Source organism: Coregonus lavaretus (genome assembly GCF_964263955.1).
Source record: "Coregonus lavaretus genome assembly, contig: HAP1_SCAFFOLD_5475, whole genome shotgun sequence".
NCBI lineage: Eukaryota > Metazoa > Chordata > Actinopteri > Salmoniformes > Salmonidae > Coregonus > Coregonus lavaretus.
In genome coordinates this window covers 343-23,523 of record NW_028165171.1, presented here as the reverse complement: position 1 = coordinate 23,523, position 23,181 = coordinate 343, and the positions used below count along the sequence as shown (strand labels likewise).

Sequence of the window (23,181 nt, the reverse complement as noted above, 5' to 3'; positions counted from 1 at the left end):
AGGAAATCAGTCAATTGAAATAAATTCATTAGGCACAGCCATGGGTGGGCTTGGGAGGGCACTGGGGAGCCAGGCCCAGCCAATCAAAATATGTTTTTCCCCACGAAAGGGCTTTATTACAGACAGGAATACTCCTCAGTTTCATCAGCTGTCTGGGTGGCTGGTCTCAGACGATCCCGCAGGTGAAGAAGCCGAATGTGGAGGTCCGTGGCTGGTATGGTTATACGTGGTCTGCGGTTGTGAGGCCGGTTGGACGTACTGCCAAATTCTCTAAAACGACGGAGGCAGCTTATGGTAGAGAAATGAACATTGAATTTTGTGGCAACAGATCTGGTGGACATTACTGCAGTCAGCATGCCAATTGTACACGCCCTCAAAACTTGAGACATCTGTGGCATTGTGTTGTGTGACAAAACTGCACATTTTAGTGGCCATTTACTGTCCCGAGCACATGGTGCACCTGTGTAATGAGCATGCTGTTTAATCAAGTTCTTGATATGCCACACCTGTCAGGTGGATGGATTATCTTGGCAAAGGAGGATGCTCACTAATAGGGATGTAAACAAATGTGTTCATAACATTTCTGGGATCTTTTATTTCAGCTAATGATACATGGGACCAACACTTTACATGTTTAGTTTATATTTTTGTTAATTATATATATATATATTTTATATATATATATTTTTTAAATCAGAGCTTAAAAAAGAACAGAAAGTAACAATATTAACTGGTACTTTTTTGGGTTCGAACCGGTTCAGAACTTTATTTAGCTTTGTCAGAACAGTGGAACGGAACAAAAAAGATTATGGTTCAACTCCTGCTGTTGACTGTTACTGTTAGATGTGATTTGATATTACTGTTAGTTATAGATGTGGTTGATATTACTGTTGGTAGTGTTAGATGTGGTTGAGGACTCTGTAGTTGCAGCATTCCCAGTCATAACAGATCAAGGCTGTTTTCTGCTCTGATGGACAGACAACCCAGGCTATAGGTCCTCCTCCTCCACTGTGCTCTGGCTCTGTGGGGAGGCTGTAAGGAAGGACAAGGAGAGAGGGAAAGCTGCCATGCTTTGTCATGATTTATTAGTAGAGTTCTTTACAATGGCCTTGAGATGCCTCTGCTGCCTCTCTAGCTCGCACGATCTATCTCACACAGGTGTACACACACCTCCTTGTCCTGCTACCTAATGCATCCTGGTCAGTGTGAGATTTCCAAAAAAGTGACAAGCAGATGACACCCTGGCTTTTCAAAGACCTGACTGTATAGATAGACTAGAGAAGGTTTTAATCATAAAGCTCTACAATGACAGTGCTAAGGCCTTGAATAATACAGGACAGAGAAAGAGGGAGGGAGAACTAGAAGCAATGGGGTGCCGGCCGGGCGGCAGCCCCCCTCCAGCCCTGAAACTAGACTAGAGGAGTAACTCTTCTACTGCACATTCTCCTAGAACCCCAGAGCATTCTGGAACACCGCCAGCCTGTTACAGACAATAAGTCATTATGCATATGACCGAGAGATCCGGGCTGTCATCCCTGTATGTCACCCAATCCAGGAGCCTGAGGCCCATTCCTAGTAATATCATCAGTTTCTTCCTCTGTTTCACAGAGCTGGACAAACAAACACCCCGACATCAATCTAGAGAAATAAGCCAGTAAGGGTTTGGATATGGATCTATTTACTTCTGTATGTTGTTCATTGAATTGGTACTTTACACAGCTGTTTATTATTAATATGACCTCCCGCCTCACCTCTGCCAACCAAAACAAAACCGCAGCAACAAGCCAAGCTGGGACATTTATCTCCTAGTGAGAATGATAAAGTCGAAACTGTAATCTGACGGTTGAGGCCGGGGGGCGGTCAGACATGGACTCCCTTCCTCCTCCCTCCCTTCATCCCAGGAAGTGAACTCAGTGGGAGGAAGATAGTGGTAGAACAGGGGAGGTATCTCAGTGGGAGTGGAGGATCAGGGGAGCTTTCCCTCAGATCTGAGGGTTGAACTTGGCCTTGGCTTCACACTCCTTCACACCTTTTCTTTCCTGCCTGATCTATTTGATCTTGACTAGGGTTTAGTAATCGCTAATCCCGGGCCGTACTGAGCCGAGATGGGACAGGTATCTCCGCTCTGCAGTGCTCTTCATGCCTGAGCGAGTCTCTCCTGGGCCAGGGGAGGCCGAACCCAGCATCACACCACCAGGCAGATTAATAGGTTCTTAACAATGTTCACGCAACACTCTCCCCAGACAAAGAGAGGGCTTGAATGTTAAATCCACCTCTGGATTTCAAGCAATCAATGGAAAAGGGTTTGCAAAGAACCAAAAAGTACAAAGAGACCAAAGCGCTGTGACAATGTACAACTGTTTACATTCTTTTTAGTATTGCTCCAATTTGAAAGTGAGTTGGTAATCTGGGATCAAGTGAAGACGATGACAACATTTTGAAAACCCTGTGTAAAAAGCTGTGTAGATCCAAATCAATTTGAAATACTGAGCTGGTATGCTTTTTTAGTTTTGCTGTATGTTGAAGGCACAATGTTTGTGGACTGTTTCAGCAATACAATCTCAGATAGGCTTCCAACTAATGACTCACATTCATGTGTGTGTCTATGTAACAGAGGGGTCTCCCCCAGATCACCAGGGCTTCAGCAGCAGACCCAGCACCAGCCCCTTGAAGAGCCCCTGTACCTCCAAACTGAGTGACAGTACCCTAGGAGCCACGTTTGTCCGCTGGCAGGAGGATGCCATACCCTGGTGAGCCACACCTGCACAGACAGGCTCCTTTCACATGTTGTGGGCCTCTACGGTGTTAGGTTTTTATCGCTTGTTTGTACATGATAACTGTGGTTTCTTTTTTAGTTTTTTCTGTATAAGGTTGATTTGATCTCTCGCTCTCTCTCGCTCTATCCCCCTCCTCGCTCTCTGTGTGATGTAGTTCTCTAGTCCTGGAGGATGTGGAGAAACAGAGTACGTGTGAGCTGGAGGCAGATGCTGTGGCTGCAGACATCCTCAACCGTCTGGAGATAGAGAGTAAGGACAACAAACTTGAACACCTTTTTCTTGTCATAGATCAGTCAGCCAGTCAGGCAGACACGGTCGGCACACAAGGAGAGCCTGAGGGAGGGGATGGCTACTGACTCACTCCTGCTCTGACTATGTAACACAGATGAGTGATGGTGGCTTTTCGACAGCAGTGGTTGCATCTCAAATGGCACCCTATTCCCTATAGTGCACTACTTTTGACTAGAGCCCTAAAGGAGCCCTATAAAGGCAATAGGGTGCCATTTGGGACGCAGCCTATGTGACACAGATGAGAGACAGAGGCCTTCTCCAGATCAAACGGTGTCTGTCTCTCACCCCACTGCCAGGCTCCGGCTCTTCAGCACATTGGAGCATGAGATCAGTGACCATCCGGCCCAAAACAAACACTGTCCACTCACCCTATCTGTCTGCCTTCTGTCTGGAGAGAGGGAGAGAGAATTAGAAACAGAAGGATGTAGGGTGGAAGAGCAGATTGAACTGAGAACTTCAAGCAAAAGAGAACACAGTGTTTAGAACATGCAGAGCCATGTATGAATGTTCATTCATTGCTGGAATGTGTTCCAATTTCTCAATTCAGAATGAACTCTTTTTACAGAGTTCCTGCTATTGCTGATACATACTAGGAACAGAAGAAACAAAGTGATTGCATTTTTGGATGTGTTTTAGATGAGCTGTGCTCAGAATATGGAGTGTTTGCAACGGACACACACACACACAATTATCTGTAAAAGGTAGAAAGGGGGGGCACACCAGGGCAGTCCGCATATGTGGTCTTGGCACGTAGATTTCCCATCTGCCCCAAAAACGGATATACAAACTCTCAGTTGAAAAGGAAATGGTTGAAGAATGATTCTATGATTTTGAGTTTGTGCCCAGTTCTGAGTGGTTGGCTCTTGATCTTAAACTTTGCTTTGTGTGAGTAGGGCTGGCACAATTATTGTATAATCGTGTAACTGACAATTATGGACAATAACCATCAACTCAAAAATGTATTGTCTTAATACATGTATTTTAGGAGAAGGGGTATATTCACTTTATATTAAAGTAGATATAATTTACCCAAACAGTTTTTCATTTTTACATCAAGTGGGTAAAGTTGGTAATCACTTTACGAGCAGAACGGCACGGTCTAAAGAAGCTTTATTTCCAAAAGTTCTAAGCAGTCAAAACCATTCGTTTTTTTTTTAAACAGGGTTGTCTCCAAACCTGTGTTGTATTCATATGTTGTAGATCATTTTCTAAGATGCATTATGATGCATGACAAGCTCAAAATCTATAGACTCAGCAGAAAGAGAAATGTCCTCTCACTGTCAACTGCGTTTATTTTGAGCAAACCTAACGTGTAAATATTTGTATGAACATAACAAGATTCAACAACTGAGACATAAACTGAACAAGTTCCACAGACATGTGACTAACAGAAATTTAAAAATGTGTCCCTGAACAAAGGGGGGGGGGGTCAAAATCAAAAGTAACAGTCAGTATCTGGTGTGGCCACCAGCTGCATTAAGTACTGCAGTGCATCTCCTCCTCATGGACTGCACCAGATTTGCCAGTTCTTGCTGTGAGATGTTACCCCACACTTCCACCAAGGCACCTGCAAGTTCCCGGACATTTCTGGGGGGAATGGCCCTAGCCCTCACCCTCCGATCCAACAGGTCCCAGACGTGCTCAATGGGATTGAGATCTGGTCTCTTCGCTGACCATGGCAGAACACTGACATTCCTGTCTTGCAGGAAATCACGCACAGAACGAGCAGTATGGCTGGTGGCATTGTCACGCTGGAGGGTCATGTCAGGATGAGCCTGCATGAAGGGTACCACATGAGGGAGGAGAATGTCTTCCCTGTAACTCACAGCGTTGAGTTGCCTGCAATGACAAAAAGCTCACTCCGATGATGCTGTGACACACCGCCCCAGACCATGACGGACCCTCCAACTCCAAATCACTCCAGAGAACAGGCCTCGGCGTAACGCTCATTCCTTCGACAATAAACGCGAATCCGACCATCACCCCTGGTGAGACAAAACCGCGACTTGTCAGTGAAGAGCACTTTTTGCCAGTCCTGTCTTGTCCAGCGACGGTGGGTTTGTGCCCATAGGCGATGTTGTTGCCAGTGATGTCTGGTGAGGACCTGCCTTACAACAGGCCTACAAGCCCTCAGTCCATCCTCTGTCAGCCTATTGCGGACAGTCTGAGCACTGATGGAGGGATTGTGCGTTCCTGGTGTAACTCGGGCAGTTGTTGTTGCGATCCTGTACCTGTCCCGAAGGTGTGATGTTCGGATGTACCGATCCTGTGCAGGTGTTGTTACACGTGGTCTGCCACTGCAAGGAAGATCAGCTATCCGTCCTGTCTCCCTGTAGCGCTGTCTTAGGCGTCTGACAGTACGGACATTGCAATTTATTGCCCTGGCAACATCTGCAGTCCTCATGCCTCCTTGCAGCATGCCTAAGGCACGTTCACGCAGATGAGCAGGGACCCTGGGCATCTTTCTTTTGGTGTTTTTCAGTCAGTAGAAAGGCCTCTTTTAGTGTCCTAAGTTTTCATAACTGTGACCTTAATTGCCTACCATCTTTAAGCTGTTAGTGTCTTAACGACCGTTCCACAGGTGCATGTTCATTAATTGTTTATGGTTCATTGAACAATTATGGGAAACAGTGTTTAAACCCTTTACAATGAAGATCTGTGAAGTTATTTGGATTCTTACGAATTATCTTTGAAACACAGGGTCCTGAAAAAGGGACGTTTATTTTTTTGCTGAGTTTATATACACTACCAGTCAAAAGTTTGGAAACACCTACTCATTCAATGGTTTTTCTTTATTTTTACTATTTTTTACATTTTAGAATAATAGTGAAGACATCAAAACTATGAAATAACACATATGGAATCATGTAGTAACCAAACAAGTGTTAAACAAATCAAAATATATATATTATATTTGAGATTCTTCAAATAGCCACCCTTTGCCTTGATGACAGCTTTGCACACTCTTGGCATTCTCTCAACCAGCTTCATGAGGTAATCACCTGGAATGCATTCAAATTAACAGGTGTGCCTTCTTAAAAGTTAATTTGTGGAATGGTTTGTCAATCAGTTGTGTTGTGACAAGGTAGGGGGGTATACAGAACATAGCCCTATTTGGTAAAAGACCAAGTCCATATTATGGCAAGAACAGCTCAAATAAGCAAAGAGAAACGACAGTACATCATTACTTTAAGACAAGAAGGTCAGTCAATAAGGAACATTTTCAAGAACTTTGAGAGTTTATTCAAGTGCAGTCACAAAACCCATCAAGCACTATGATGAAACTGGCTCTCATGAGGACAGCCACAGGAATGGAAGACCCAGAGTAATCAGTGCTGCAGAGGATAAGTTCATTAGAGTTTTTTAGGGTTACTACATGATTCCCTATGTTATTTCATAGTTTTGATATCTTCACTATTATTCTACAATGTAAAAATAAAGAAAAACCCTTGTATGAGTAGGTGTATCCAAACTTTTGTCTGGTACTGTGTGTATATATACTACATGATTCCATATGTGTTATTTCATAGTTTTGATGTCTTCACTATTATTCTAAAATGTAAAATATATATATATATATACACACACACACAGTGAGGGGAAAAAAGTATTTGATCCCCTGCTAATTTTGTACGTTTGGGTTTTGCCACCAAGTACTAAGTCATGATTTGCAGAAGGGTCAAATACTTATTTCCCTCATTTAAAATGCAAATCAATTTATAACATTTTTGACATGTGTTTTTCTGGATTTTGTTGTTGTTATTCTGTCTCTCATTGTTCAAATAAACCTACCATTAAAATTATAGACTGATCATGTCATTGTCAGTGGGCAGATCAAAATCAGCAGGGGATCAAATACTTTTTTCCCTCACTGTGTGTGTGTGTGTGTGTGTGTGTGTGTGTGTGTGTGTATATATATATATATATATATATATATATATATATATATACACATATATATATATATATATATATATATATATATACACATATATATATATATATATATATATATATATATACACATATATATATATATATATATATATATATATATATACACATATGTGTATATATGTGTGTGTATATATACGTGTGTGTGTGTATATATATACATACACACACACAAATGTATATATATGTGTATATAGATAGATAGATAGATCGATCGATCGTGGCCATTTGAATGACAATTAATCGTTACCAGAAATTCTATAATCGCCACATTACTATGTGTGTGTCAATGTTCTCTTTTTAACAAAGGCCTTTATTCAACTGACGGTAGATAGAAGGATAGAGTGGGAATTGCGGAGGTTTATGTGGCGTGATCTGTGCTAAGACACTGTGTGTGTGTGTGTGTGTAGATCAGATTGGCAGGAACCCTGGCCTGCAAGTCATCTGGGAGGACGAGAAGCAGAGACGACGAGAGAAGAACCAGTCATCTCAGACCGAGACCCCACAGTCACAGGGTGAGTGAACCAGTCGTCTCAGATCGAGACCCCACAGTCACAGGGTGAGTGAATGACCGATCTATACCTCCTCAAAGCCCAATCCTCCATTACAGTCAACACCACAGTCAAACTTCTAGCAGGTCTACATGCTTATTGACTAAATATACTCTCAGTGGCCAGTTTATTAGGTACACGTTCATGACCCCGTTCACAAAAATGGCTAAAACAAGAAGAAGCGGTTCCAGTGGGCATGCGATCACCAACACTGGACAATTAAGGAGTGGAAAAACATTGCCTGGTCTGACGAATCCCTATTCATGTTACGTCATGCTAATGGCTGAGTCAGGATTTGGCATAAACTGCATGAGTCCATGGCCCCATCCTGCCTGGTGTCAACGGAACAGGCTGGTGGCGGTGGTGTAATGGTGTGGGGCACAATCTTTCCGGGCACACGTTAGGTCCCTGATACCAATTGAGCAACGTTTCCATGCCCCGAATAATTCAGGCTGTTTTCGAGGCAAAGGGGGGTCCGACCCAGTACTACACTGAACAAAAATATAAATGCAACATGCAGCAATTTCAAAGATTTTACTGTGTTACAGTTCATATAAGGAAATCAGTCAATTGAAATAAATTAATTAGGCCCTAATCTATGGATTTCACATGACTGGGAATACAGATATGCATCTGTTGGTCACAGATTCCTTAAAAAGAAAAAATAGGGGTGTGGATCAGAAACAGTCAGTATCTGGTGTGACCACCAATTGCCTCATGCAGCGTGACACATCTCCTTCGCATGGAGTTGATTCGGCTGTTGATTGTGGCCTGTGGAGTGTTGTATCACTCCTCTTCAATGGCTGTGCGTAGTTGCTGGATATTGGCGGGAACTGGAACAGGCTGTCATACACCTCGATCCAGAGCATCCCAAACGTGCTCAATGGGTGACATATCTGGTGAGTATGCAGGCCGTGGAAGAACTGAGATATTTTCAGCTTCCAGGAATTGTGTACAGATCCTTGTGACATGGGGCCATGCATTATATCATGCTGAAACATGAGGTGATGGCGGCGGATGAATGCCTCAACAATGGGCCTCAGGATCTCGTCACGGTTTCTCTGTGCATTCAAATTTCCTTCGATAAAATGCAATTTTGTTCGTTGTCCGTAGCTTATGCCAGCCCATACCATAACCCCACCGCCACCATGGGGCACTCTGTTCACAACGTTGACATCAGCAAACCGCTCGCCAACACGATGCCATACCGAGTGCGACGATGCCATCTGTCCGGTACAGTTGAAACTGGAATTCATCCGTGAAGAGCACACTTTTCCAGTGGCCATTGAAGGTGAGTATTTGCCAACTGAAGTCGGTTACGACTCTGAACTGCAGTCAGGTCAAGACCCTGGTGAGGATGACGAGCACGCAGATGAGCTTCCCTGAGACGGTTTCTGACAGTTTGTGCAGAAATTCTTCAGTTGTGCAAACCCACAGTTTCATCCGCTGTCCGGGTGGCTAGTCTCAGACGATCCAGCAAGTGAAGAAGCCGGATGTGGAGGTCCTGGGCTGGCGTGGTTACACATGGTCTACGGTTGAGGCCGGTTGGACGTACTGCCAAATTCTAATACCTAATAAACTGGTCACTGAGTGTATATAGGTCTGCCGTAATATGTGCCATCGTCTGCTTGTTGGAATATGCTCAAGGTGAGCGGAGGTAATAAATAATTTAGTATTGTCTCTGTCAGGAGTCATTCATATCTCTAGAGTCTGACTGCTGTCCCATGTGCATCAGACATACATCAAAGTGTTATAATTAAACCGCTGCCTACGTTTCATGTTCCTCCAGATCGCAGGTTTGTTGCCTTGACGGAGAGCGAGAGAATCTTCATGAAGAAATTCAAGGAGATCCTGAAGGAAAATGAATTTGATGTGTAAGTAACAACTTTCACCCTCAATCTTGCCGTTTTTTAGAACGTAGGCTTACCATTTTCCCAGTCTTTAGGGCAACTTAACTATAAGTCATCGTTGGACAGACAGTTGCTCCACATAGCGTGAGTAGATGGCTGTGCTTGGTTTAGAGAGTTTAGAATGGGGGCAGCAGGGCTGGTCTTTGAGAGTAAACATATGCTGCTTCCAATCTCGTTAGCAAGATGATGTCTACCGCCACATTAATTGCATTTGGAGAGAATTTACATCTGGTCATTCATTCTTTATGTTAAAACGGCTACTTATTTTCGCCATGCCTTTTTTGGTTGTCTACTGTGTGAGATGGTGACCGCATGTCTCTTCCTGGTTCATCTTAACGGCCAGAGAGGAGCAGGGAGCGAGGAGGGAGGGTGTTGATGGGGTTACAGTGCTGTCTAGTATATCCCTCTCTCTGCTTCCTGCTCCCCCGTCTTTCTGAGCAGAAAGAATTTCCTGTTATAAATAAAAGTGTAGGTAGTCCGGTGTGTGCTGTTACATCAGGCCCAGATAAGCTAAGTTGTTGCCAATGGGAAGAGTGCAGGGGAGGAAAATGAAACAGCTCTATCAAAGGCAGGGCCAGACCAGTAAGGGACCCGTCTCCTCTCACCTAACAGAGCTTTGGCTTGGTAGAACTGTGCCACACACACACCCAGCTCACAAATCTCACTGGCTGACTGGCGCTCTTTCACATATACACGTTCTGTCTCGCTCTCTGTCTCGCTCTCTCGCTCTGTCTCACTCGCTCTCTGTCTCGCTCTCTCTCTGTCGCGCTCTCTCTCTGTCTCGCTCTCTCTCTCTGTCTCGCTCTCTCTCTGTCTCGCTCTCTCGCTCTCTCTCTCTGTCTCACTCTCTCGCTCTGTCTCGCGCTGTCTCTCTCTGTCTCTCTCTCGCTCTGTCTCGCGCTCTCTCTCTCTGTCTCGCTCTCTCGCTCTGTCTCGCGCTCTCTCTCTCTGTCTCGCTCTCTCTCTCTGTCTCGCTCTCTCTCTCTGTCTCGCTCTCTCGCTCTGTCTCGCGCTGTCTCTCTCTGTCTCTCTCTTGCTCTGTGTCTCGCGCTCTCGCTCTGTCTTGCTCTGTGTCTCGCGCTCTCGCTCTGTGTCTCGTGCTCTCGCTCTGTGTCTCGCGCTCTGTCTCGCTCTGTCTCGCGCTCTGTCTCGGTGTCTCGCGCTCTCGCTCTGTGTCTCTCGCTCGGTGTCTCGCGCTCTCGCTCGGTGTCTCGCGCTCTCGCTCGGTGTCTCGCGCTCTCGCTCGGTGTCTCGCGCTCTCGCTCGGTGTCTCGCGCTCTCGCTCGGTGTCTCGCGCTCTCGCTCTGTCTCGCTCTCTGTCTCTCGCTCTCGCTCTGTCTCGCGCTCTCGCTCTGTCTCGCGCTCTCGCTCTGTCTCGCGCTCTCGCTCTGTCTCGCGCTCTCGCTCTGTCTCGCGCTCTCGCTCTCTCGCGCTCTCGCTCTGTCTCGCGCTCTCGCTCTGTCTCGCGCTCGCTCTCGCTCTGTGTCTCGCGCTCGCTCTCGCTCTGTGTCTCGCGCTCGCTCTCTCTCTGTGTCTCGCGCTCGCTCTCGCTCGGTGTCTCGCGCTCTCGCTCGGTGTCTCGCGCTCTCGCTCGGTGTCTCGCGCTCTCGCTCTGTCTCGCTCTCTGTCTCTCGCTCTCGCTCTGTCTCGCGCTCTCGCTCTGTCTCGCGCTCTCGCTCTGTCTCGCGCTCTCGCTCTGTCTCGCGCTCTCGCTCTGTCTCGCGCTCTCGCTCTGTCTCGCGCTCTCGCTCTCTCGCGCTCTCGCTCTGTCTCGCGCTCTCGCTCTGTCTCGCGCTCGCTCTCGCTCTGTGTCTCGCGCTCGCTCTCGCTCTGTGTCTCGCGCTCGCTCTCTCTCTGTGTCTCGCGCTCGCTCTCTCTCTGTGTCTCGCGCTCGCTCTCGCTCTCTCTGTGTCTCGCGCTCGCTCTCTCTCTCGCTCTGTGTCTCGCGCTCGCTCTCTCTCTGTGTCTCGCGCTCGCTCTCTCTCTGTGTCTCGCGCTCGCTCTCGCTCTCTCTGTGTATCGCGCTCGCTCTCGCTCTGTGTCTCGCGCTCTCTCTCTCGCTCTGTGTCTCGCGCTCGCTCTCGCTCTCGCTCTGTGTCTCGCGCTCGCTCTCTCTCTCGCTCTGTGTCTCGCGCTCGCTCTCTCTCTCGCTCTTTGTCTCGCTCTCGCTCTGTGTCTCGCGCTCGCTCTCGCTCTGTGTCTCGCTCTCGCTCTGTCTCGCGCTCTGTGTCTCGTGTCTCGCTCTCGCTCTGTGTCTCGCTCTCGCTCTGTGTCTCGATCTCGCTCTGTGTCTCGATCTCTCTCTGTGTCTCGATCTCTCTCTGTGTCTCGCGCTCGCTCTCGCTCTGTGTCTCGCGCTCGCTCTCTCTCTCGCTCTGTGTCTCGCTCTCGCTCTGTGTCTCGCGCTCGCTCTCTCTCTCGCTCTGTGTCTCGCGCTCGCTCTCTCTCTCGCTCTGTGTCTCGCGCTCGCTCTCTCTCGCTCTGTGTCTCGCGCTCGCTCTCTCTCGCTCTGTGTCTCGCGCTCGCTCTCGCTCTGTGTCTCGCGCTCGCTCTCGCTCTGTCTCGCGCTCTCGCTCTGTGTCTCGTGTCTCGCTCTGTGTCTCGCTCTCGCTCTGTGTCTCGCTCTCGCTCTGTGTCTCGCTCTCGCTCTGTGTCTCGCTCTCGCTCTGTGTCTCGCTCTCGCTCTGTGTCTCGCTCTCGCTCTGTCTCGCTCTCGCTCTGTGTCTCGCGCTCGCTCTGTGTCTCGCGCTCGCTCTCGCTCTGTGTCTCGCGCTCGCTCTCGCTCTGTCTCGCGCTCGCTCTGTCTCGCGCTCGCTCTCGCTCTGTCTCGCGCTCGCTCTCGCTCTGTCTCGCGCTCGCTCTGTCTCGCGCTCGCTCTCGCTCTGTCTCGCGCTCGCTCTCGCTCTGTCTCGCGCGCGCTCTCGCTCTGTGTCTCGCGCGCTTGCTCGCTCTCGCTCTGTGTCTCGCGCGCTTGCTCGCTCTCGCTCTGTGTCTCGCGCGCTTGCTCGCTCTCGCTCTGTGTCTCGCGCGCTTGCTCGCTCTCGCTCTGTGTCTCGCGCGCTTGCTCGCTCTCGCTCTGTGTCTCGCGCGCTTGCTCGCTCTCGCTCTGTGTCTCGCGCGCTTGCTCGCTCTCGCTCTGTGTCTCGCGCGCTTGCTCGCTCTCGCTCTGTGTCTCGCGCGCTTGCTCGCTCTCGCTCTGTGTCTCGCGCGCTTGCTCGCTCTCGCTCTGTGTCTCGCGTGCGCTCTCGCGCTCGCTCTCGCTCTGTGTCTCGCGCTCGCTCTCGCTCTGTGTCTCGCGCTCGCTCTCGCTCTGTGTCTCGCGCGCGCTCTCGCTCTGTGTCTCGCGCGCGCTCTCGCTCTGTCTCGCTTGTGTCTCGCTCTCTCTTTCTTGTGCATCTCTTTCTGTCTCTGGCTCTCTCTCTCTGTGTCTGTCTGTCTCTCTCTCTCTTTCTTCTGTCGCTCGCTCTGTCTCTCTCTCTGTTTCTCTCTCTCGCTCTCTCTCCATATGTCCCTCTGATTGTAACCTCAGACAGGCTGTACTGTAGTAAGAACAGCAGAGCCGAGTCTGCAGAGCTGAAATGTGTTAATCGCTGAAGGAATCCCCTGAAACCTGCTGGGCTCCCCCCGTAGCCACAAAAGTCATTAGTGACGAGACTAATTAACAAAGAGTGAGACAGTCATGCACACACAGGCCCGTCTCTGGAGCCCATCTGCACTCCTTCATCCACCCCACAGTAAGAAATTATGATTTATTTTTTTATAGAGAAAGGAAGTAGTGCCTAAAATGTTGTTCTTTGGCTAATTCCTGCATTGCTTGTTCTACCTTTTTGAGTTCCACCTTGCATATTTTTCAATATTTAGTTGAGTTGCTAAGTAGTGAGTTGCTAAGCAATGCAAGAGTACAGGACGGAACAGAGCGGAGGGCGGAGGCTGATAGGCAGAAAGCCTGTAGCCAAGAGACATCTGGGGTAAAGCCCAAAGAACCACTGGCCACTTGCCAGCTTTCTATTCATACCTCCTCCTACACACACTGTACACACACACTGGTCTCTCTCTTTTCGGTTTCTCTCACTCTCGTTCTCCCTCACACACACTGCAGCCATATCTCCTGATTAAGACAATAAGGGATGCTAATAAAACATGACTGCTGCAGCGCTGTCCCAGGAGCCCTGTATGTGACTCCGGTGATAACCTTAGCAGTTACATGCCCACAACAGTCTCCCTTTGAACAAATGCCTCTTTTTAAATAGGACTTCGTCTGGGTCTGTGGTGGGCGCGGCAGAGGAGCAGGATCCCTTCCCAGCTGAACTGTCTGTACACCCTGATGTCCTGATCCCAGAGGTGCTGCACTGTACACCAGCTAACCAGGTGGAGGTGCACAGAGCCTCTCAGACAGGTGAGATCAACAAATCTCCCTATCGACCCTCCACTAGAATGTCCCTTTCTGCCAGAGAAGGTGGATCGACATTTGTCCTAATTCTCCCCTACCACTCCTACTGTGACTGAATTTCAAGTGACACACAGTGTTGCTCTACATTAGCCTAATCTGCTCGCTCAGTCTCCCAAGTCTCCTGTAGGAACAGTGGAAATGCCAGGGAGGCAAGGCGTCTGGCACACACAGAGAGCCAGAATGGAGTATGGCTGGGCCTCATGCTGAACCACTCCCTGTTTATGTGTCCCAAATGGCACCCTATTCCCTATATAGTACACTGCTTTTGACCAGGGCCCCATAGGGCTCTGGTCAAAAGTAGTGCACTATGTAGGGAATAGGCTGCCATTTGGGACACGGCCATTCTGTTTGTCAGTAATGAAAACCTTCCCCATCTCTCTCACTCCCCCCCCCCCCCCCCCCCCCCCCCCCACTAATCTTCCCTCCACTCAGACACTAAAAGGAGCTGTGGTAAAGACCAGGGGGAGGCCATTGTGGATGAGGAGGCCATTCTGAGTCTGTTGGAGAGCAGTCAGACCTTCCGGCCCCTCTCCCAGAGATCCAACCACTCCCCCATACTAGGTAAGCAAACAAACCGCACTGATTATACTGATTACTGTGTTCATTTGGTATGGAGAACAGCTTATCCTACTGATCTTATGTCATTTTAATTTTACAAATCTGCTTTTAATGAACATATTGTTTATATAGCATAGCTAGCGCCATGAGTTTGACCTGACCAGGAAAAGCTCTGGGCCCTAGTTATAACTCCAGCCCCTAAGTAAAGCATCCAAGTATGGAGCTGATTGACCCCGGAGGTAATTTCCCCTTATCATGTTGTGTTTGCTGTGTGCATGTTGCAGATAGCAGCCAGGACCATGCCATGGTGGACCTGCTGGCAGGCCTGGAGGCTGATGGGTACAGAGCAGCCCCTATGAGGCAGAACTCCCAGCATTATCTGCCCGGGGGAGGGAGCGCTCACTACAACAGTGACGAGGAGGAGGAGGGGCCAGAACTAGAGAAGGAGGAGGAAGAACTCAGTCTGATGATGTCACAGAGATGGGACAGCGACCTTCCAGAACAGTCTTCTAGGAGGTGACTGATTTTTATTTTCTTGTTCTTTTTGCTCAATATGAACTAATTATGAGTTTAATATTAACTCATTAAATGACGACAAACAAATCTATTTATAGCATTCTTTGAAAAAATGCATGTCATCTATCTTGTGCCCCAGTTTTCTTGCTTATTTCTTGAGGTGGATTCCTCTTGTCACTGAATTCACATGATGGTAAACGCAGACGTTTGGCAGTCAGATGAAGGTCACCTGCAGTGAGCCGTGACTGTGAATAGTTTAAGCGACGCCTCATTGTATAATCAATGTCTCTTTTATCTTCCTCTATAGACCTGGTGTGAAGGATGCAGAGGAAAGCTTCAGTGACGAGCCCCAGGAATCCTCAGACGAGGAGATGGAATGGAGCGGGAACAACTCTCTCTTCGCCAACCTGTCCATTCCTCAGCTGGACGGTGCTGCGGACGAGAACAGTGGTGAGTTATAAGAACGTAATGATAATAAACTACATATAACACATCTACAAGATCGTGTCATTGATGCTTTCCTTTGATTCCTGTCACAGTATTGATATGTTATATCTGCTCTCCATAGATTCATCATTAACGGACAAAGGCTCCAGGACCCACTCGTCCCTCACCGTCACAGACAAGATCCTGGGGAAGAGGAACCCCTTTCCTGGGGAGACTGTCCCCCTGGAGCCCCCGTCCTCCACCAATGTCCTCCTGGAGTGCAAACACCCTGAACATAGGCAGGCCCACTCACAGGACACAGAGGAACCAGCCAATAAGCACTTCCTCTCCCTCGGCCAGGACAGTAATGAGTGCTCCACAGGGTTCAAGGTGAATAAAAAGATACCTTACATCCAGCCGTTCAAACACCCCATCCCCTGCAATATCGCCAACCAGGCCGAGGTCTCTCAGATCTGTGTGGACAAAATGGACGTTGTTCGGCCTCTGTACACCTACGAGAAGAAGACGATGGCTCTGGATGAGTCAGACCTGGACGTCTTTCCGTTCAGTAACGGGAAAATCACCCAGAGCAGGAAGAAGTACAGCAGTATGAAGAATATTGAGAAGAATCGTCTGTCCATCCTGCAGAACCACAGGAGCTTCTCCCTGTGTTACTCTGAGCTGAGGAACTGCCCCAGCACGACAGATCTGGAGCTGGGTCAGAAAGGCTGTAAAAGCCCAATACTGAGGAACAATATAACCCAAACTCCCTGCCCCATAGAAAAGGACGAGCTCCTGGCCCCGCTGGAGGGCGAGATGGGCCAGGGCAGCGAGGATGGGGACATGGGTGAGCTGAAGATCAGGTACGAGGACTATCAGGAGAACAAGACTGAGAGGACCATAGTAGCCCAGCAGGAGGCGCACTACAAGTTCTTCCCCAGTGTCATTCTCTCCAACTGCCTTACCAGGCCAGCTAAGAAGGTAGTTGGTAACAAGCTGACCGATGGCTGTGCTAAGCTAGAGCAGTCAGAGCCACGCAGGTTCAGGCTAAAGCTTGGCAAGAGGTCATCGGCTGCTGCAGCCCAGAAGACTAAGGCGTACGCTGGGGAAAGCCCAGCCTCTGACACCCAAGTCAGCACAGCCTTTATATCCATCACGCCTTCTTGTCCAAAGAGCACGGACACCGAGGAGAAGACAGTCACAGTGGCAAAGTCAGTCGTAGTGGAGACTGGACCCACAGAACCACTGCCAGAATCCCCTGCCCTGGCCCGTACCCCTTTACCAGCCCCTATTGCGTCCCCTGCACCGGCCCCAGACCCTGCCATTCCCAATGAGGCGTCTGTGGAGGGCAGGTTGGCCCCACTGCTTGAGCTCCCTGCTAAAGTAACCTGCACCAAAGCCTCAGGTCTGCCTGGCAGCAAGTACAGCCTGAGGGCCAAACGCAAGATGAGCTACGACAGCAGCGAGGACGGGGAACACTCTGTATCCTCTCGCGTGAAACACCCTCTGGCCCTCCGAGACTGCTTCAAAGAAAACTACGTCCTCAGCACGCAGGAACTAAAGTACCAGAAACGACGGAAGATGTCCAGAAAGGAGCCAAGGGAGCCGCCCATCATCATCAAATACATAATCATCAACAGGTTCAAAGGTCAGAAGAACATGTTGGTGAAGATGGCCAAGGTGAGTGCTGAGGAGCAGCGGGTGGTGCTGACACCTGATAGAGTGATAGAGTACACCAAAATGGCCCCCATCAAGACCTTCTGGCCTAAGGTTCCAGAGTCTTGTGCGGTCAAGTTCCCCCTCAGTGAGCCCAAGGCTAATAAGAAACAGCCCAAACGAAAGGCCAAGGTCAACACCACTAAGAAAACAATCAGCAACCCACCCAAACCCAGAGTCCAAGTTAGGCAGGGGGGTGAAAGGCCTAGAAGGACTAGAGGCCTTAGAAAAGCCATGACTCTGCCCTCTCTTCCATTCCCCCAGCCATGTTACTGTGAACTGACCGATGACCACATCACTGAGTACGCTGACGTGATGGTGGAGTTGGGTTATCTATCTGAGAGATCCCTTAGCCCTGTTGATTCAACCCCACCCCGGTGTTGGTCCCCCAGTGACCCCCTTATGGAAGCCATAAGTTCTGATTGGTTCATGAACACATTAAATGATCCCTGTCTCAGTTCTGTTTGTCAGGAACCCCCCCCAGAGTCCTTAGGCCGAGGTGTGCGGAACCGCAGCCGGACTGCTAAACCTAGAAATGTAACCTCTACCAGCCCAAGAAGACTGCTTAAGCTTTCGGAGGAAGTCAAAAAGGAGAGCACAGCGAGAAGGAAAAGTACTATTGGGATGCCAAGGAGGAGAAAGAAAGATCTAGAAACAGTTGATGGGACTAGTGTGGGTGGTGTCTGTACTACTACCATCACCACAAGAACGAGGAAGCCTCGAAGGAAGAAGCAGGCAGAAGAGCCTGAACAGCCCCCTGTAAGAAGCAGAGACTGTGACAGTTCCCAGCTCCTCTTCCCAGAGGGTGAGCTGCCTCTTGCTGAATCCTCCTCAGAGGCCATACCACCCTTTCAGCAGCCAGCCAGCAAAACCAGCCAGATCATTGATGGCTCCCAGGTGGTCGCTGGCTCTAAATCCCTATCCCAGTTCTCCCAGTCCATTGAACCAAAGTTTGAGGACTGTGAAAGCTCCATCATGGAGGTAAACCAAAGCTTTGCTCTTGAACTCGTCCAAACACAGCCTGACCAATCGCAGGGTTGTGCTGTGAAGGCAGACACTACTGTTGATGAATGCACATCCCATCAGGTTAAATGCCCAACCCAGGTGTGGGACAGAAAGGGTGCCCCCAAAGCAGGGTCCCCCAACTCCAGCCTTAGGAACGGGGAGACCTTACCTGAGGACATCTCTGGCCTGGCTGTTCTGAAGAAGCTCCTGCAGAAGAAGCAGCAGAGAGGCAGACAGTGCCTCTCCACTACAACACAGCCCCCTGGCTCCACACCAGACCCTGCTGCTGCCAAGCCATCAAGAGCCAGGAGAGCTCCCTCAGCCACCCCACGGAAACCCCGGGCCCCAAGAACTACAACTGCCAAGGACGGGAAACCCAGAAGCAGGAAGGAGAAGGCGAACTCTCAGCCGGAGGTACCTGTGAAGCAGGAGCCCCCCATGTCAGATGACAGCCCAGTGTTCCTGTCAGACCCAGGCCTGGACAGCTGTTACTCCATAGAGGACAGCCTGTCCCCAGAGCTCCCACACAACTACAACTTTGACATCAACGCCATCGGTATCGGTAGCCAGGCAGAGTTCTCCAGCCTGTACATGGGCAGCCAGTTTGTTCTGACCGACAAGAACCTGCCTCAAAAGTTCCTGAGTGACATCACCCAGGAGGCGGTCCCTGCCTTGGCGCTGAGCTTAGAGAAGAGGCCTGATGGGCTGTGTGGGTCAGGGGAGGAGCTCCAAGAAAGCTTGTCCGGACCTCTGAGTCCTGAACTCTTTGACATGCCAGAAAACTGTGAATTTGTGTTCAATCATCAATCACCTCTGGACTCTGAGAGGTTACTAAGGAGCAGAGAGTGGGGAACGTCTCTGGGCAAACTCCACGGCCTCAGCCACTTCCAGGGCTTTCACTGTGAGAGGAAAGAGCTGCTGTTCTCTGCCTTTGACCCCATCTTACCGCTGCCTTTGAGCTCCTTTTCATTCGCAGACAACGAAGGGTCACAGACTGGGGACCTACTGGAGGGAAATGATGCTTTTACATCGACCACGCCCAGTAGTTCACCGCGGTCCTTCAGCTCTCTATCCCAGGTGAAGGCCATCAGCCAGCTCCTCAGAGGGACAGGGGGGGGAGCCCACATTCTCAAGCCCCTCATGTCCCCTCCCAGCCGGGACGAGATCCTCACCACACTCCTGGACCTGGAGATGTCTGAGGCCACCTTCCAGGAGCCCTTCTGCAGCAACCCCTCAGACGCCCCGGGGAAACCCAGGTAAAATCACTAAACTCACGGGATTACTTTAAAAGCCCTTTATGACAACTACTGAATGTGAAAATGGCTTTATAAATAAATGTGATTTCATTTTAAGGGTTGAATGATACACACAATAGATATCTATGACTGATGAGGCTGTGATGAGGCATGATATTGTAAATCATTCAATCATTAATATCAATTTTCAAATCTCCAGGGAGGTTGGTGGGCGTAAGTTGATGGTGGAGACCAAGTTAGCCAAGGAGCTGGCTGAGTTCAACGGGGACCTGTGCCTGGAGGGGCTACAGTTCTGGAAGACAGCCTTCTCTGCCATGACCCTGGCCGGCTCTTCTCACACCCTGGGAGCAGAGGACACCAGAGACCAGGCCCAGCTCAGTCCCTCCTCAGCTGGGGACCAGAAGGTTATCCTGCTGCCTTGCAGGAGCGCCCCTAGGCGGGAGCGCGTCCAGCTATGGCTGGAGGCCAGGAAACAGTACAAGCATCTGCAGAGGGGTAGGAGAGACATGGGAGAACTGGAGAGGGGAAGGTTGGAACAGGTAAGAGACAAGCAGCAAACAGACAGGACTGAACAGCCCACTCCGTTCCATTGTCCAGCATTGAAGGACGAGGAGGAGTTTGAGAAGCCCTCAGGTATCAGGACTCAAAGGGAGAGGAGGGACGATCTGTCCCTACAGGTATCACCTGTTGGGGGGGTGGAAACTCAGGACAGTCCCAGAGGAGTGAATCCTGTACCGGACATTAACACCAGAGACCCTGAGGGGGAGTACTACAGTAAATCCATCTCTCCAGACTCACCAGACCTGACGCCATGGCAGCAGCCCACGCAGCCCAGCCCCTCAGGACCAGACGGAGTTGAGGGAGAGAGGAGAGGGTCAGATCGAGGGTCACCCCTGTCCCCCAGGCTCTGCACATCCCCAGAGAGGAGAGAGGAGAAGCACTTCCTCAGTCCCTCTCCCTTCCCTTCCATGAAGCCCCGGGGGGACGGGGGGAGTACCAGCCCCCAGCTCCACAGCACCCCAGTCCTTAAGCAACACAGAGGCAGGTGCGAATCGGAGACTGTGTGCAGCACCCTTGTGACTGAAGGTAAGCCCCTTTATTACCCGGCCACAGGCTATTAGCAGCTGTCACTCTTCATCCTGCCTCGGCCGCCAACGTTAACTCAGACCATGGAAAATTACATTAGGGATAGCATCCGATTTAACTTTGTTTTTTACTCCAACTTTCTTTCTTACCTCAGTGGGAAATTGTTATGGCTGCCATAAACGACTGCATAATTGACTAATCAAGCGTACCTGAATTGTTAATCTGTCAGTCATTTATTGAATTAGTTTTAATAGGAGGAAGTCGTCTGCATGTAGTTGTTTTGTCCTCTGGAATGTCATTATGCGTCGCACCACACCACCACGATCCTTAACTAATTTAGGGGTTTCTGTCTTCTCCCAGACGCAGAGTCCACGTCTCAGAGACTGCAGCACAGGAGAGGGGAACACACAGACAGACTGAGGAGAGTGCTACTGACCACACAGATGAAGGTCAGGACAAAGCTCCTGTTCATTTAGGTCATTCCCACCAAAGAGCCTGCCAAAATAAAGGAAACACCAGCATAACGTGTCTTAACCCTCCCGTTGTCCTAGGGTCAAAATGACCCGCCACTGTGTTGAACCAACTTTATTTAATTTTTATATTTTTGGGATCATTTGTGAGAAGGAGGCAGTGAGACTTTAAAGAAAGTATCACTGCCTCCTTCTCACAAATCATCCAAAAAATATAAAAATTAAATAAAGTTGGTTCAACACAGTGGCGGGTCATTTTGACCCTAGGACAACGGGAGGGTTATTAATAGGGTGTTGGGCCACCACTACCCAGAACAGCTTCAATGCACCTTGGCATAGATTCTATAAGTGTCTGGAACTCTATTGGGGGGATGTGACACCATTCTTCCACGAGAAATTCCATCATTTGGTGTTTTATTGATGGTGGTAGAAAGCGTGGTCTCAGGCGCCGCTCCAGAATCTCCCATAAGTGTTCAATTGGGTTGAGATCTGGTGACTGAGACCGCCATGGCATATGGTTTACATTGTTTTCATGCGCATCAAACCATTCAGTGACCATTCGTACCCTGTGGATGGGGGCATTGTCATCCTATGGGGCATAGCCATGTAAAACAAAATAATGGCCCGCCCAGTATTTTTATACATGACCCTAAGCATGATGGGACGTTCATTTCTTAATGATCTCAGGAACCACATCTATGTGGAAGCACCTGCTTTCAATATACTTTGTATCCCTCATTTACTCAAGTGTTTCCATTATTTTGGCAGTTACCTGTGTTGGCCTCAATATACCCGGATGAGCAATGTACAGTTTCAGAATATTGATGAACAGCATCAGTCAAGTAAATGGCCCAAGACAAATGTCAGATTTAGCTTTGCTCATTTGAATTATTCTGTATTTAAAAATATCCGTAAATGGCTTTTAGCATTTACTTGCTCTGCCCTGATACGCTGTTCTCTCTTTAATGTTATGTGAAGAAGCTTTCCCCTATTCTCCGTCCCCAGAACCAGTTTGCTGCTTTGAACGCTCCAAAGAAAGACAACTCTCAGATCGAGGGCCCCAGCATCAGCAACTCATGTGGATTCAAAGTCAGCATGCAGAACCTCCAGGACGCTAAAGCCCTGCACGAGGTGTGAGACAGACAGACAGGCACAGACAGACAGGCACAGACAGACAGGCACAGACAGACAGACAGGCACAGACAGACAGACAGGCACAGACAGACAGACAGGCACAGACAGACAGACAGGCACAGACAGACAGACAGGCACCGACAGACAGGCACCGACAGACAGGCACCGACAGACACGTAGAGGGAGATAGGCACGGAGAGGCAGACAGACAGACAGGGAGAGGGAGACAGACAGACAGACAGACAGGGAAGAGGGAGACAGACAGACAGACAGTGAGAGGGAGACAGACAGACAGACAGGGAGAGGGAGACAGACACACAGACAGGGAGAGGGAGACAGACACACAGACAGGGAGAGGGAGACAGACACAGAGACAGAGAGAGACACCACAGAGACAGAGAGAGACACACACAGAGACAGAGAGAGACGCACAGAGACAGAGAGAGACGCACAGAGACAGAGAGAGACGCACAGAGACAGAGAGAGACGCACAGAGACAGAGAGAGACGCACAGAGACAGAGAGAGACGCACAGAGACAGAGAGAGACGCACAGAGACAGAGAGAGACGCACAGAGACAGAGAGAGACGCACAGAGACAGAGAGAGACGCACAGAGACAGAGAGAGACGCACAGAGACAGAGAGAGACGCACAGAGACAGAGAGAGACGCACAGAGACAGAGAGAGACGCACAGAGACAGAGAGAGACGCACAGAGACAGAGAGAGACGCACAGAGACAGAGAGAGACGCACAGAGACAGAGAGAGACGCACAGAGACAGAGAGAGACGCACAGAGACAGAGAGAGACGCACAGAGACAGAGAGAGACGCACAGAGACAGAGAGAGACGCACAGAGACAGAGAGAGACGCACAGAGACAGAGAGAGACGCACAGAGACAGAGAGAGAAGCACAGAGACAGAGAGAGACACACAGAGACAGAGAGAGACAGAAGAACACACGAGACAGAGAGACACACACACACAGAGAGAGACAAAAACACACACACACAGAGAGACACACACACACACACAGAGAGACACACACACACACAGAGAGACACACACACACACAGAGAGACAC

General features: G+C 49.4%; 1 protein-coding gene across 1 annotated transcript in view; it reads left to right on the top strand.

Moving 5' to 3' along the window:
* The window catches only part of LOC311116199 (DNA polymerase zeta catalytic subunit-like), a gene marked incomplete at both ends in the record, with an annotated part of 35,913 nt that extends 13,810 nt beyond the window's left edge, over nt 1-22,103 (top strand). The window contains 12 exons of the mRNA XM_084191321.1: nt 2,615-2,750; nt 2,932-3,026; nt 7,433-7,537; nt 9,363-9,447; nt 13,734-13,879; nt 14,366-14,494; nt 14,776-15,007; nt 15,315-15,457; nt 15,576-19,410; nt 19,610-20,496; nt 20,857-20,945; nt 21,972-22,103. Coding sequence (XP_084047447.1) covers nt 2,615-2,750; nt 2,932-3,026; nt 7,433-7,537; nt 9,363-9,447; nt 13,734-13,879; nt 14,366-14,494; nt 14,776-15,007; nt 15,315-15,457; nt 15,576-19,410; nt 19,610-20,496; nt 20,857-20,945; nt 21,972-22,103 — 6,014 coding nt within the window. The remainder of the gene's footprint in view (nt 1-2,614; nt 2,751-2,931; nt 3,027-7,432; nt 7,538-9,362; nt 9,448-13,733; nt 13,880-14,365; nt 14,495-14,775; nt 15,008-15,314; nt 15,458-15,575; nt 19,411-19,609; nt 20,497-20,856; nt 20,946-21,971) is intronic.
* Between the last annotated feature and the right edge of the window lie 1,078 nt (nt 22,104-23,181).